At 44.0% G+C, this 13,673-nt stretch overlaps 1 protein-coding gene across 1 annotated transcript in view; it reads right to left on the reverse strand.

The window, feature by feature from the left end:
• The window catches only part of LOC144153826 (glutamate receptor ionotropic, kainate 2-like), a 210,099-nt gene that overhangs the window by 72,376 nt on the left and 124,050 nt on the right, over window positions 1-13,673 (reverse strand). The window contains exons 3-4 of the mRNA XM_077685558.1: window positions 8,636-8,926; window positions 3,208-3,386 (exon numbers count right to left, since the gene is read on the reverse strand). Coding sequence (XP_077541684.1) covers window positions 3,208-3,386; window positions 8,636-8,926 — 470 coding nt within the window. The remainder of the gene's footprint in view (window positions 1-3,207; window positions 3,387-8,635; window positions 8,927-13,673) is intronic.

The raw sequence follows: 13,673 nt of genomic DNA on the forward strand, positions 1-13,673 counted from the left end.
GTGTTTTAGAGTCGCTCACGATGGTTTAGCCGTTGTGGAAACGATGTCAAGCACCACAGTGGCCTCTTCTTCCTCAGCGCGAATAGTGTAAATAATGATATTAACACATGTGCCGGCGTACCACCGTGCACCACAAGAACGCCTATTAAATAGCCCGCCCGCTCTTCGCAAGCGCAAATGACGGCATGCTGAAATGCCGGCGTGCCAGAACGTCAAGGTTTCAATGCTTCTCAAGGATTTAGAACGGGCAAATGGCCTCTCAGAAATACGCGATGAACACTGTAAGCAATCAGCTTTATTGAAAGAGTTCCCATGAAAGAGGGAACAGAGTGAGGACTGGCTGCCTTCAATTATTGCGCAGACCTGGATGTTCATATGGGATGCCTATTGCGGCGCCAAAGCAGTCGCCATTCTTAAATTCGCACAATGGCCGCTCCTATTCCGTACAAGCTTTGGCTCTCATGCGGGCACCCGTTGATCCAGGTTTACGCGCATTATGCTATGGCGCACGCTGATGCGCTGCTTTAAGAGGTGGGCGATGTATTCATAATTACCGTCTACGGTTTAAATACCACGGGCGAATCTAGGCACTAAAAGTTTGAAACACGACGTTAACTAATTCTAAACCTGGACTAAAGATGTTGCCTTCCGCCTACGCATGTATCACGCTAATGGCTTTCCCGCACAGTTTGAGGACTGGCTCAATGTTAGCAGCCACTGTTTGGTATTAACGATGTTGACAATGTTAATTTAAAGCAACCTGCACGTTAGAAGAATCGCTTCTAATCCGCAATGCACTCTAATCTGGCTCAGAAATTATTTAGGGCAATTAAACTTCTACAGTATAGGCTGGAAATGCGAATTCTTACTTCTAACATCAGTTATCTTTGGGACAATACATTTACGGGATCATACGTACAAACTATACATCGAAAGAGAACTCCTGTACTGGATAACCAATCCCACGTGCAGCGGGTGTGGAAAGGGCCTATCCGTAGTTTACATGCTCATTCATTGCAAAGCACTTGACACTACACGGCGCAATAACTTCCCCCAACGACATATTCCGCACCAGCCAACGACACACGACGTATTCTAGACGAGCCGTAGTACTATTTAGGAGACGAGCCAATGCTTTTTGTGAAATGTGTTCTTGAGTTCCTCTCCGGCGTAAAATTTTGATATATCATTTTTTATAATACATCTTGAGAACCTGGCCCTTTACACCAGACATCTTCCTTGCCTGGTGTTTTCCTTCCGGTTTCTTTTTACTGAAAGGATTTTATTTTATTCTTATTGCTATCTCATGAAATGACTTCCTATTGGTGCTCTTTGCCCTCAGTCGGCCTTGCGCTATTAAATTGAAATCCATGTCATCATCAACTCCTGTACGTTCGCTGCAATCTTAAAATAAACATCGCACGCACAAACTCACGTGAAAGTCAGGTATACTTGAGCCCCTGACATCACACACAATCCTTCCAATGCACTTCCTTCTAGTCGCAAAGAAACAAGTACGAATAAGCTCTAACCTGCGATTTCGACTCATGGAACTCTCGGAACTATGAGAATAAAGTCACTTCTATTAATTGTGAACAAATTGCACTGGTACAAAACACACAATTTGTGTTGTGTCTTGTTTCCCCATTAATACTTCTGCTCTATCTTCAATTTTTAGATTTTAATGAAGGCGGCAATAGGGTCTGGTTACCAATGATCTCAATGTCTGCGTCTGCGTGTCCATAGGAGTATCCACTCTGAATAAAAGCGGGTAATATATCGCCGTTATTTGCCAACATCCGGGTAGGTAAAGAGCGCTCCTCTGCCTAATGGGTATACTGATACCATACCTTACTATATTTCTCTCTTTCGTGAAGTTCACGGCAAATCGTCACTGTCCAGCAAGAAGGAGAAAACATGATCCTCAGTCCACTGCTGACGTCAGAGTGGGGCCAACGGGATGGCTATTGGCCCGCATAAAGTTCGCACTTTCCGACAGACCGTCTTTTACCCTGCCTACCAAGGACTTCCCATTCCACGGATCGTCAAGCAAAGCAGTGTCATTATTGCACCCGTAATGAGCGACAGTGTCTCTTAAGCCTAGAAATGGCGCATTTTACCGTGGTCCTACTCATAAGCCTCTAAACTGTGCCATACCCTCCTAATTCCGAGGAACCGCCGCTACCCCTACAGAGAAGCGCCATCAGGTCCCTGCCCCTCTACATCCTGCTCCACTTACAACACGGTTAATAAAAAATACCGGCGCTCACACCAAACCTTGTTATTGCATCCCTAAGAAAAAGCTCTTTAATACTTTAGCTCTCTTGCTGTTTAAATGTCGGTCGGAAGAATTGGAAACGCCGCCGTTCTTCATTCTTAATTATTCGTTTCTACACTGCTGCTAGCTGCTTTTCCGACGAATATATGTCGTCTTCAATAAACACCATGTCTGCTTCCTGTATTCCCTCGCTTCCTCTTCCCAACTTTTAAGACGCACTAAATAGTAGTATTTACTTTTCGCCACCCCTCCCATATATTGGAGCAGAACAAAGGTACGCTTGGGTGCGCATATTGTTGTCATTGTTTTAAGTAACCTTGCAAGAAATTTGGAGTAAAATAAAGGTATCAGGCTACGAATCTTCATTTGCTACTCTGAGTGCAAATCTAAATGAATGCAGTTAACGCTCAGGCTACACAATGAGTGGTGGCCAGATGTTAATGAAACAAAAAGTGAATCAAATTTTCAGGCTCTATTGAGTGCCTTTCGAGGTAATCGCTGTATTGGCATGCCGTCAGTGTCAACTCTGCTGTAAGAATAAGCTAACCGGATTATTTATTGCGTGTAAGGGAAGCGTTTTTTACTACAGTGCGACCATTCGAGTGTGCACTAAACCAAATGTATCACCTGTTAAAATATGCGACCTTCGCCATGCTGGCGCTTTCATCACTGTGCTTTACACAATCCTTTTTTATATTTTACACGCTGTTTCTGAGTGCATTTAGTGCACCTATATCTTGGTTATTATAAATTTTACCAACACTTGGAACCCGCTAACAGTTGTTCTCAGCACTGCAGTCACACACGCAAAAGATAAAAATAATTGCTCTTAATAAGCAGGCAAATGTTTGGCCAAGAGTTGGCACTTTAAATGCACATTTCCACTCAACCGTTTTCACAATCCTCAAATCGATTCAAACGCAGCTCACCTGCTTGAGATATTCCTTAAGGCGACTCGTGGGGACGTCAATTAAGATGTTGGCTTCCCCACGGCGTCCGACTTCCCGGAACACCTTACGCAGATCCTCGCCTTGCGAGCACCGACGCAGCCGGAAGGGGACGCCGGTAGAGTCTGTACGCCGCAGCATCTCCCTCAGCCGCACCAGCGCTGCGGGCAAGAAAGAAAAAAGAGCCTCAATTACTATACAAACCCACCATGCCATGTCTTCCAGTTAGCTATTTTTGTTAACAATATTGACGTATTCATCAAAAGATGCATTTTCGCTATTGCAGATACTTGTAAAGAACACACTAGCTAAAAGAACAAGCCTCTTATATCAGGCCACTAAAATATGTCTTTATAACTCTCGTTGTATTCGGCTATTTTTTTACTCTGCAACGTTAGCTTTAACTCCAATCCCCTGTACACAGATTGTTTCAGGGGTAGCTTTTTTCAATTGTCCGTTTTCTCATTTTCTTTTTTCAACTCCGCTTAGAGTGTTCTGCTGTCAAACACCGCAAGAAATTGTGTATAGTGAGGCATACGATACGGGAAAAGGGGCCATCGGCAGGAACGTAATACATGGACTATAGTATCAAGAAAAAGGTTGTCAGTGCCCAGTTCAGAACTGTGCGCCCTTGTTTCTCGCTACACAGGAGTTCCTGGGCAAGCTGCGCAGATATGTTGCAGCGGGCTGCTTCGTGAACTCCCTTGTGTTGTGAAGGCCACGTGCTTCATCGTTGGAGAAATGGCGCGTTCCTCCACATTATGCTGTTAAGACTGCCCAGTACACGTAGGCGAGAAGGCTCGCCTTACGCAAGCTTGTGCCATCTCATGAATAGCCCACCAGGCATTGCCGAATGAATCCCCAACGTGCGTTGCAGGCAAGGGCTATCGACGTAATCCTTGCCTTCCAAGAGCCGTGACAGAACAGCTGTAGCCCCACTACAGCTGTTCTGTCACGGCTCTTTTCACGACTTTCTGCGGCAATAGGGTTTCCGAGCAACGCGTAAAGTGGTGCTCCAAAATAAATTTACAGTTCCACCGCTATATCACAGCAATTTAAAAATTTCCGCACGCTATAAAAAGCTCTTAGTCACCACGTTACTACATTTCTTAGGCCAGAAGCCACGTCGGAGCGTAGGCCCCACGCCTGTATAATTATGACTGTTACTTTTATACAGGAAACAAAAAAACGCAAAAAACAAGGTCTACTAACATTTCAGATTGCATTTTTTATTGTTTTGAGAACGCACTAACACTACAGGTCAAGATTTTGTGGAATGATTTTCGTTATATGCAGCGGCACTGCCATTTTTCCTTCGGAGGCTAAACAACAGCGAATTCCGCCACTGGAGATGAGGAGAACATGCTTGCAAAAATTAGTTTGGCAATATCTACCTCATGCCACCATAGCTTTGCCATTACATTGTACTTTTTGGGTCTTGTGTACTAATAATGAAATATGTTTATTTTAATGACACTTTGCTATGGTGTCGGGGCCTTTCCTTTACATACGAGCTTCACTTGGAGAACAGTTTCGAGCAAATAAAAAGTAGGTTTTGCATTGCATCCGTGCAGTAAAATAGGGAACCAAAAGATAAACAGTAACCATGACGAAGCTCCCAAAACTAGCACGTTGAATGGAGGCACAATTTATTGCTTGCCGTTAACCTCCGCAAAAAGCAGGCTGCCAAGCACTACGACACTTTTTTCTTCAACTATACTTTTGTTCTTCACAATACTCAAATATCTACAAAAGTTCTCCTAAACTATATCTCCGTGTGCAGAACCCTACAACTGAAGTCGCGCTTTTGCACTAGGAGCTCACACAGCAAGGGATGTCTCCGTTTTTTGAAGCCTTCATGACAATGGAGACTGCACCCGAAAAAGAGACCCTATTGTTTCTACACATACTGTTCTACCAAGGACGGAAGTACATAGTGTAAAAACTCTTGCAAAAGGAGGATAAAGTAGCCAAAGAAACTGGAACTTATACTTCAGCTAGGGCATTAACTATATCTACAACGGAAAAGTTTTTATGTAAACACGAGCACGGCTAGGGTTTGATAGCACACGCAACGTGCAGCACCCCCGATAGCTTTGTGAGCACGACCCTGGGTTGAGAGCCCCTTGCGAACTCCTACTTGTGTGCTTGGAGAGATAAAAGGCGGCATACAGCATTCCCAACCAACCGGTACTCGTTGAAACGCGCACTTCTCCATCTTCGCGTATTTTATGCAGCGTTTTTCTTTGCGTGTCTTCTGTCCGACGCAGGTGTTTGTAACAAAGGCGCATTCACAATGGGCCTATTTGCTATGCAGACCACGCAAAGGCGGTTGTAAGTAAAAAGTAACCATATAAACAAGGGGGTAACAATACAGAATACGAGAATGGAAAGGTAGAAAAACTAAGAATGGTGCAGTCGCATCGTGTTACGTTGATTTCAAACTTTTAGCCCAAGTAGTACGTAGATTCTATGATAACCAAGTATAACAAGTACTAGTCTTGTAGGTACTGAAAGTCTGCTGCCACTAAAGTTTTCCACGTCCCTCAAACTCTTCCAAACAAAACAATGTTGCCAGCTAGTTCACGATGACACGCGCTACCCCTCTTTATGATGAATGTACTTTTAGGGAAGCAAATGCACACTATATACTTTTTGTGCGAAATCTATAGGACTTGCGTTTATGTGAAATTTATGACGCCGATGTCCATTACGGCCTGAATCATTTTCGTTTTTGTAATAGCTCTGCGACGTACGGACACGAAGAGGTGTTACCGTCAAGAGGCACGACAAATGCATCCAGTTCCATCAAGCAGCTAACGTTCTAAAAGTGAATCTACCGTTCGTGTGCACTCACTGCAGCTTTCTCAAAGCAGACTCGCTAAACACGAACTCTTCGTTGGCACTATTTCTCACAGACAACTATTAAAGAGTGCACGTGGCGGTAGCCCTGGGTATCTCCGGTCAATAGGCATAACAAAAGCACCGTCTATCAACGTTATCGTCTCGTGGAAGCTTTAGTTATCGATATGTAAGGAATTCATCCAATGCATACAGAGGGAGGACAATCATCCTTAATTTAGAGCTCAACGGTGATGGATGGTGGGAGCACCGGTAATCTGGGGGGCAGAAAATAAACACTTGAGCCTGCACAGAAGTTGATGATTTAAAGGTATATAGCCGCCAGTAGGTATTTCTAATAAGAATATTACACACGAAGCTGTCGCGCCTTATCCACGTGGCATGATACGCAAGCAGCACTGCATCTTTATCCAGCACCGGGCATTCTAGCGGCCGCCACTCTTTACTGAGGAGTTTTTGCGGGTAAAACTTCGCTTCCAAAGAACCTGTGCACGATTGATGCTCGTCGCCCAATTGATAGGCTGCTCCTCCACAATTTTGCCTTCATGACAGAAGAAAAGGCAGATTGCTTTACAACACCGGTTGAGCTAAACTCTGGGAGGTAATATTTTTAAGCATTGATTCCCTTTACGTGGATAATTTGTAATGGGAAAAATATTGGATTACAGGCATGTATCTTTTTCTCCATGTTCTTCTCTCTCCATGTTCTCTCTCTTTCCTACAAAAATCTGTTTCAATGATAATAAAAATGACCTTCAAGATTTTCGCGTTTGCTTTCCTTGGTCGTTTTGCTGCTACCCTTATATCTTTAGCTTATGGAGGACCGCGGTGTTCAAAAAACAAAAGCTAGGCCTGTCAATTGTCAGCCTCAATATTCACTGCTAGAAGCACCTGCTATATAATTTAGTATGATCTAAGCACTGTTATTTCGGTGTACATGATAGTGTTGCAGGCAAGAATTGTGAGCCAACGTATACCAACGACCCTCAAAAGCTGCAAGGGATCAGCAGACACACGTGTACACCCCATGCAACTCAAGCACCATCACACATTACAAGGCGAGTTTCTAATCTGTTGTGAACTATCATTGATAAGTGCGCTTATTTTCAAAAACAATCCGCCGGAATCCGTTGTGGTGTGAGAATGCGACTCTATTATCTTACCAAAGGAGCAATCTACACCAAGCGCTATTGAACGGTAGGACGTCATGGACACGTGAGGCGGATGTGCTTTGGAATTAATCAAGGGCCCACTACCATTTCACTGTCTGCGTCACCCACGTTTTCAGAAAACCACGCTGGAAACTTTGTTTTATGTGTTGACGTGAACCTTGATTAGAAGGGGAGGGTTATCGTTGTCCTGTTGATCAATTGCATTCTTTACAATGTTGTGACAGAAGCCCACCGTAGAATGCTCGCGCAGCGGCAATGGTATCCCTAATCCTGCAAGCGTTGTTAAATTGTTGCACCTCCCGAGTGCATCGTGCCGTTTCCATGACATCGACGCGGCCTAAGCTGGGTTCGCTGCGATTCTGTCGGAGCAATATAAAGGCGCACTCGTAGCCCATACCCATAGCCCAACTTGCGCCTCAACGCTCGGGATGTTTGTCGCTGCGCGAGGCAGTCAACTAAAAGAGGCGCTGTAGTAAAAGCCTACATTCAAACGCAAGCAAAGGAAACCAAACAAAACGTATTGAAGCCGAGTTCGATTGAAAGTGCCCCTGTGTAATTAGCGCTCGTGCATCGGGATTTCAAGGTTTTTAAATGCTTTGAAAGTGAAGACACGTTGCACTTCACACAGTAGGGATCTTTTCTATATACCTAAGTAAAAAATGCGTATTCTGGCCATTTAGAAAATTGCGTTGACTGTACGGCACTCTCACGAAAGGTTTCGCGGCAAGCCTCAGCCCGAAAGGCGACGTTAGCTAGTCAGTTTCTGAGTTCACGTGTACGGGCTCTCAGGATAATTAACTTCTCCGACTGCGATCCCAGTGATGCGGTATAGAGGTAACTTGGAGTAGTTCTACATTCACTGCGGGAAGTAGCAGTATACCGCTGGTGCCGTCAAGTTAGGAGAATTTTGTCACTACCTAGTATAGTAAAAATTAAATGAGGAAACTAAAGCGCGAAACAAATCGCGTCTACAAAAGTTGCCTGGAGGAAAATCTCCGCTATTACCAGAACTTAAAGCCGCAGGCACGTCAACACAGTTCGACATGCGTACTAAAACCAAGCACAAAAAACAAATAAAACGGGGCAGGTTTCGCTCATTAGCTAAAACATCTTTTTATTCTTTTCTATTCCTTTTTACACAAGACTGGATCCATCTTATGAAATACCTGGAAAGCTCAGAAAAAAAACTGCATGTTGCATTCCAAGCCTAAACCTAAAACCGAATTCCCTGAAGTTTATAACCGGAATTCGACGAGAAGCTGAAGGGACTCTACGCCTCGCCCTACATCTACTTAGTCGCGGGTTCGTCGGGTAACAAATAAAACGTGGCGTAGTGTGCGGAATATTTGAATCGTAAGAAAAAAAAGTGTGCTCACTGAAGTCGTCCTCGTAGACGAGTGTAAACGACTTCCAGCCCCTGAGGTCGAGAAGGCCCTTGAGCGCTGTTGCCAGCTGTGCCCGCCGCGGTGACAGGCGCACGGAGACCGAGGACGAGTCGCTTCCACCCGCATTCTCGCTGTCAGCGCCGTCTCCGGTGCCACCGCCAGTCGCACGGGTCACGAGATGGGGAACGCGGGACCGCTTGCAAGCCGCCCCCACTGCAGTCGATCCGGGAGCTGAGCTCGGGCCCACGATCGCCATCACGCCCATTGAGAGCAGCTTGCAGGCTGCAGAGAAAGAAGAAACAAATGAAATCTTAGGAACGTTTCTAAGGGACGCGAACAACACATTGGTTAGATCATGGGCGATCGCTGCACCAAAAGGTTGTTCAACATCCTGGTTACCAATAAAATGAGTTTATATTTTGCGACACCCCGCAGTTTATTTCGGCAATCTTTTCGGCAAGGGCATGCTCCTTGTGAGGCTGTGGTGAGAGCATAGGGACTACTGCAAAATGAAACGTATACTTTTAAAAATCCCAGTGAACTTAATTTCCAACACAATGCACCTGGTACGATTGTAAGTTGACGGTTGGTATTTTCAGCGGCTAGCAATATTTTTCTCATGGTTTACGGTAGCTGCATAAGAATGAAATTTTGCAAAATTTTATTTTAACATTTAGAGTTGCAAAGTTGCCGACTTGAAACGCCACGTTTGCGTGGGCTGTAATAAACGGCTCGTTTTCCGAAGGGTGGCTGTATAAGTTTCAACAGGCGCAAACACAATACTGGCATTGTGTAGACGCTTACATGACGTGCTGCAGGTTGGGACGCCGACATAGAATAACTCGTGGAATGTCAGTGGGTTTTTATATTTTAAAATCAATGTCAATACAAAAACATAAATATTTGTTTGCTGCAAACACTGCTGCTCTAGTAAGAATATTGTTTGATTGTCTTGAAGGTGCCCATTGTATCATCTGTGGTTCGCCAAGGTTTTTTACCAGTACAAAGCTTTCACAAATGGCCTATGACTTTGTTAAATGTATACAAAACAATAACAAGGCTGGTGCCATTTTTATGACATTTTTATAAACTTCTTCGCGGGTTCCGTATCCGATTTGCAATTGTTATGTATTTCTCAGGAACCTTGAGAAGGCATTACATCAATAAGTTTCATCAATAATTTGTTTATAATTCACGCAAATTATTTTTCAACGGCTATTCAATATAAATGTACTTCCGCTTTCTTTTTATACCGATAGCAGCTTATGTTTATATTAAAATGATCTTCGATTCGCTTACGCTCAGCCCTGGGGTTCCTGAGGGCTCAAGGCATAGTCCCGTCTTTTTTGTTCGATTTATACGGATGTTGTTCAAATATGTCTGTGAAAATTACCATTTTTAAGACAGTGTAGGTTAAACTATAATAGGAGCACCTTCGGGCAATTGCTGCTAACGTCGCGTTACCTTTTACCATCCAGTGTGAAAAATGGGACATGGCTGCAAACTGCCAAGAAAACTACAAGAAGATCTGTTGGTCTTAACTTATTCACCAACATTGCCGTCCTCACACAAGTGACGCCATAACTATCTTTGCACGGCCATAAAAATTGTCTAATTGAAACGTGCTCATTGATTGTCTAATTGCACTTGCAAGCTATAATCTTGTTTCTTTAGCAAAGCAATCTATTTTTTGAAACCTAAGTCCGTTTGTTTCGGCACAAGCTCTTTTTGGTCAGTAATGTATTGAGAATAATTAGGCACCCTTCACGAGGACAAACCGAAAGAATGCATGAACATGTGCCAAACACGGCGGTTGCCACAATTTGGGCGGCCTTTCTGTTACTGAGCGTTTACTCAAACTGTTTTAAAGCCACTGAATCCAAATCTGCTTATCTTGACGTAAGTTTCCCCATCAAACTTTAGTGCCAAAGTGTAACTCGGATCTTCTATACGCTACTCCCTTTCTATAAGGGAGAGAGAGTATGAACTTTATTTGCCCAAAATTAGAGAGCTTGGGCTCTCTTTGCCGCGTTAGTCAGCCAGAAGATCTTGGTCCCTGGCGCCTTCTTCAGCCATCTGGACAAGGCGTAGCGGCGTTACAGGTTCAGAGCGGCGCACCAGAGTTTCCCAGTGCTCTAGGTGTTTGATATCTTTGGGGGTTCGAGGGGTCTTTCTCCACTGTTTTCTTTGAAATTTCCACATAATGTGCGTGAGGTCTGCGCGGTGGCCGCAGTGATGCACTTATCTGGGAAGATGTCTGGATGGAAGTGACTATAGTCCAGCGGGAGGATATGGCGTAAAAATACGGGTAGATGAATTGTCAAACACAATAATGGCTGTGTTCTGTTAAATATGTCTTTCACAACACGCCTAGCAATGTCATAAAACTTACTAAGCAAGAGCTATGGACAGAGGTCGGACTGTAAGAGCCAAATCATAACTACGTCGAACCAGTCCTTCCTCATGGCACTTTTCCTATTGAACTTTACCCGAAACGTTTTACTGGCCACGGCGCAGCATAACCATTAGCCCGGTATCCTATTTTGCCAATATTGTTAACCTCATCAGGGTGTGTCATGGTCACGTAGAACCTAAAAACGTCAACCGGGAGTGCCGTATTTATAGGTACTTAGGTAAATAAATAAATATACAAAAAATACATAACACCAATAAACAAAGACACATCGAAGTTGAAACTGGTAAAGCGTTTTTCTGATGCTAGACGCAAAACTGATTACACGATTTTCTGGGCAGTTTTGAGATCGAACATCAATTTTCCATGTCCCTAATTCTAGCCGAGGTATATTCTGCAGCTACGTGGTTTTTAGAAATGAAAATGTGCTTCAAATAGCAGTGAAATATGTTTGTTTATCCCGTAATGAATTCCTAACCTAGTTACAGCTTTTACAAAAGCGCACCAGAAAGCGAGCAGCACAACCAGTGCACTGGCAACGTCGAATTCTGTTTGCAGCAGTTTGTGAGGGTAACATCTAGTGCTGGAAAAAAAGTCAGTGGTTCTCATTTAGCGGAGGAGTTCATAGCGAGGGCTTTCGATAACCCCCACCCTTTAAAGGGGCAAGTGATGGGAGATATTTGTACGGCAGTAACTTGCGAATTTGAACAGGATCATGAACGTGCAGGCTACGAATAGTATAGAGATTTGTATACAAAAACTTTACCAGAAATTTAATAGAAACAGGGAGCTGCGCTTGCTCACACAGTTCCAGAGATGCTTCGAGCTTAATTTTTCGGCCAGGGCACTGCTCAAATGAGTGAAGGCTACCAGCTTATGTCATGAAAGCGCGTGTCGTCGACTGATTTGTGCTTGTAGTCTATGTGGCGTTACTAATACACACAAAAAAATCGTTCCTAAAATCACTCTCGGAAGCCTTCTTTTTGCGGCAGCCAGAAAGTGTAATCCTCAAGCAGGCCCTTTCTTTCTTCACGAATAATGCGCTTCCGAACTGACATTGCTTATTGCAGTACGGGGAACTCGAATAGCCTCTTGGGGTGATAGTACAGGTGAAGCTGCAGGCTAGAAATATCACGAGTTTTCCGGAGCGCAAGCTATTGCATGGAGGCACTCCTGCGTGCCGTTGTCGTACACACAAAAAAGTTGCATAACCACTGATGCTTTGCTGGCGTTATGCATGCCCACGGACAATCGTTGCGTTTACGAGCATAACCGTCTGTTGTTGACAAGACGACGCAGCTGACAGCCCTGAATATGCAGACGCCAACGCTAATTGAAGGCAACACCTACATATTGAGCAGCATTTACTGGCACAAACAGGAAGCGAAAGGAAGCCCAGGACAGAAGCTCGTTCTGGAAAAGCAATCGTGTAGGGATGCAGTAATGCGAGCTCCTGCTTTGTGGAAACCTTTTTTCTGAGTTTCTTGATCTCAGAAGGATACGTAATTTAGTAGAGAAGCCATTTTAGCGGTTAAACGTTTACAGTTCCATATAAAACTCACATTTCTGCCTTCTCACGTCGATGCATGCGCATTCCGAGCTCACACTAATAACACTCACATTACTGCTTTTCCCCAACATCACGGGCCTCGAGGCTCTCATGTTGATAGCTCTGGCGTGTTTTCATTTTTATTTCGTTTGCATTTGTAGCGTCTTTCCTTGCTTGCAAACACCATTTAACAGAACACGCGTAAGCTTGGCGTATTGCTTTCTTTTTTTCTCTTTTCTTTGCCTGTTTGCTTGCTCACATGTTTTACTGGACTTCTGCTGCCTTTGAAAGACTGTAATTCGCTAAGAATGATTGCCTACGGTACGAGGCCTTTCCCTCTAGATTGTAGCAACCTTATGACACCACCTTTGACAACTTGCTTTATTGTACAGGAGCAGGGAGCATATACATAACTTAAATTGCGGAATGCACTGCAGTTGCAGTGCAGTTCTGCGCTGTGCAGGTTTGGAGTGTACCACATCCATTCAGTCGGAATATCTTCCCGTGCACCCTTGGGCACGTGTTGTGATATGAAACTAAACTTAGAAATACACGTTGATCAAAATGAACAAAAACAAAATAAATCCTACTGCATCATATAGTACTCCTACTTCACAGGCAGTTTAAAACGGGTTACCGCGAACCAAGCGTGTTGCATGCAACAAAAAAATTGATGGTGTGCGTCCCGCATGAAGAAAAATTGTGAATGGCCATAACACGGATTCGTTTATACAGCAGTGCGGGGATTGTGTAAAAGAATAGAGGAAAGACCCCAGTACAATCGCAACAATTAGCTAAAGGTAAGTAAAAAGGACTTCGTTGGTTCAATGGCGCAGGAATCATCACTGCACAGGTACAATCAAAAACAGTACAAACACGTTTGATTAGCCTAGCCGCGACCTTTGGCCATTTCGAATTTGCCACGAAATTCAAGGCTTCTTTTGCACCCACTCCACTCTTTGCACTTAATGTGGCGTATCAGACATCTGGGCGGCAATGCTACTGTTCTTAGCTTTATCGTTTGGTTTCGGCCTTCCTAACTCACCTACTTATTCAGTGAAACTTTT

Source organism: Haemaphysalis longicornis, unplaced genomic scaffold, assembly GCF_048455015.1.
Source record: "Haemaphysalis longicornis isolate Haplotype H1 unplaced genomic scaffold, Haemaphysalis longicornis Haplotype H1 scaffold_9, whole genome shotgun sequence".
In the NCBI taxonomy this organism is placed as follows: Eukaryota; Metazoa; Arthropoda; class Arachnida; order Ixodida; family Ixodidae; genus Haemaphysalis; species Haemaphysalis longicornis.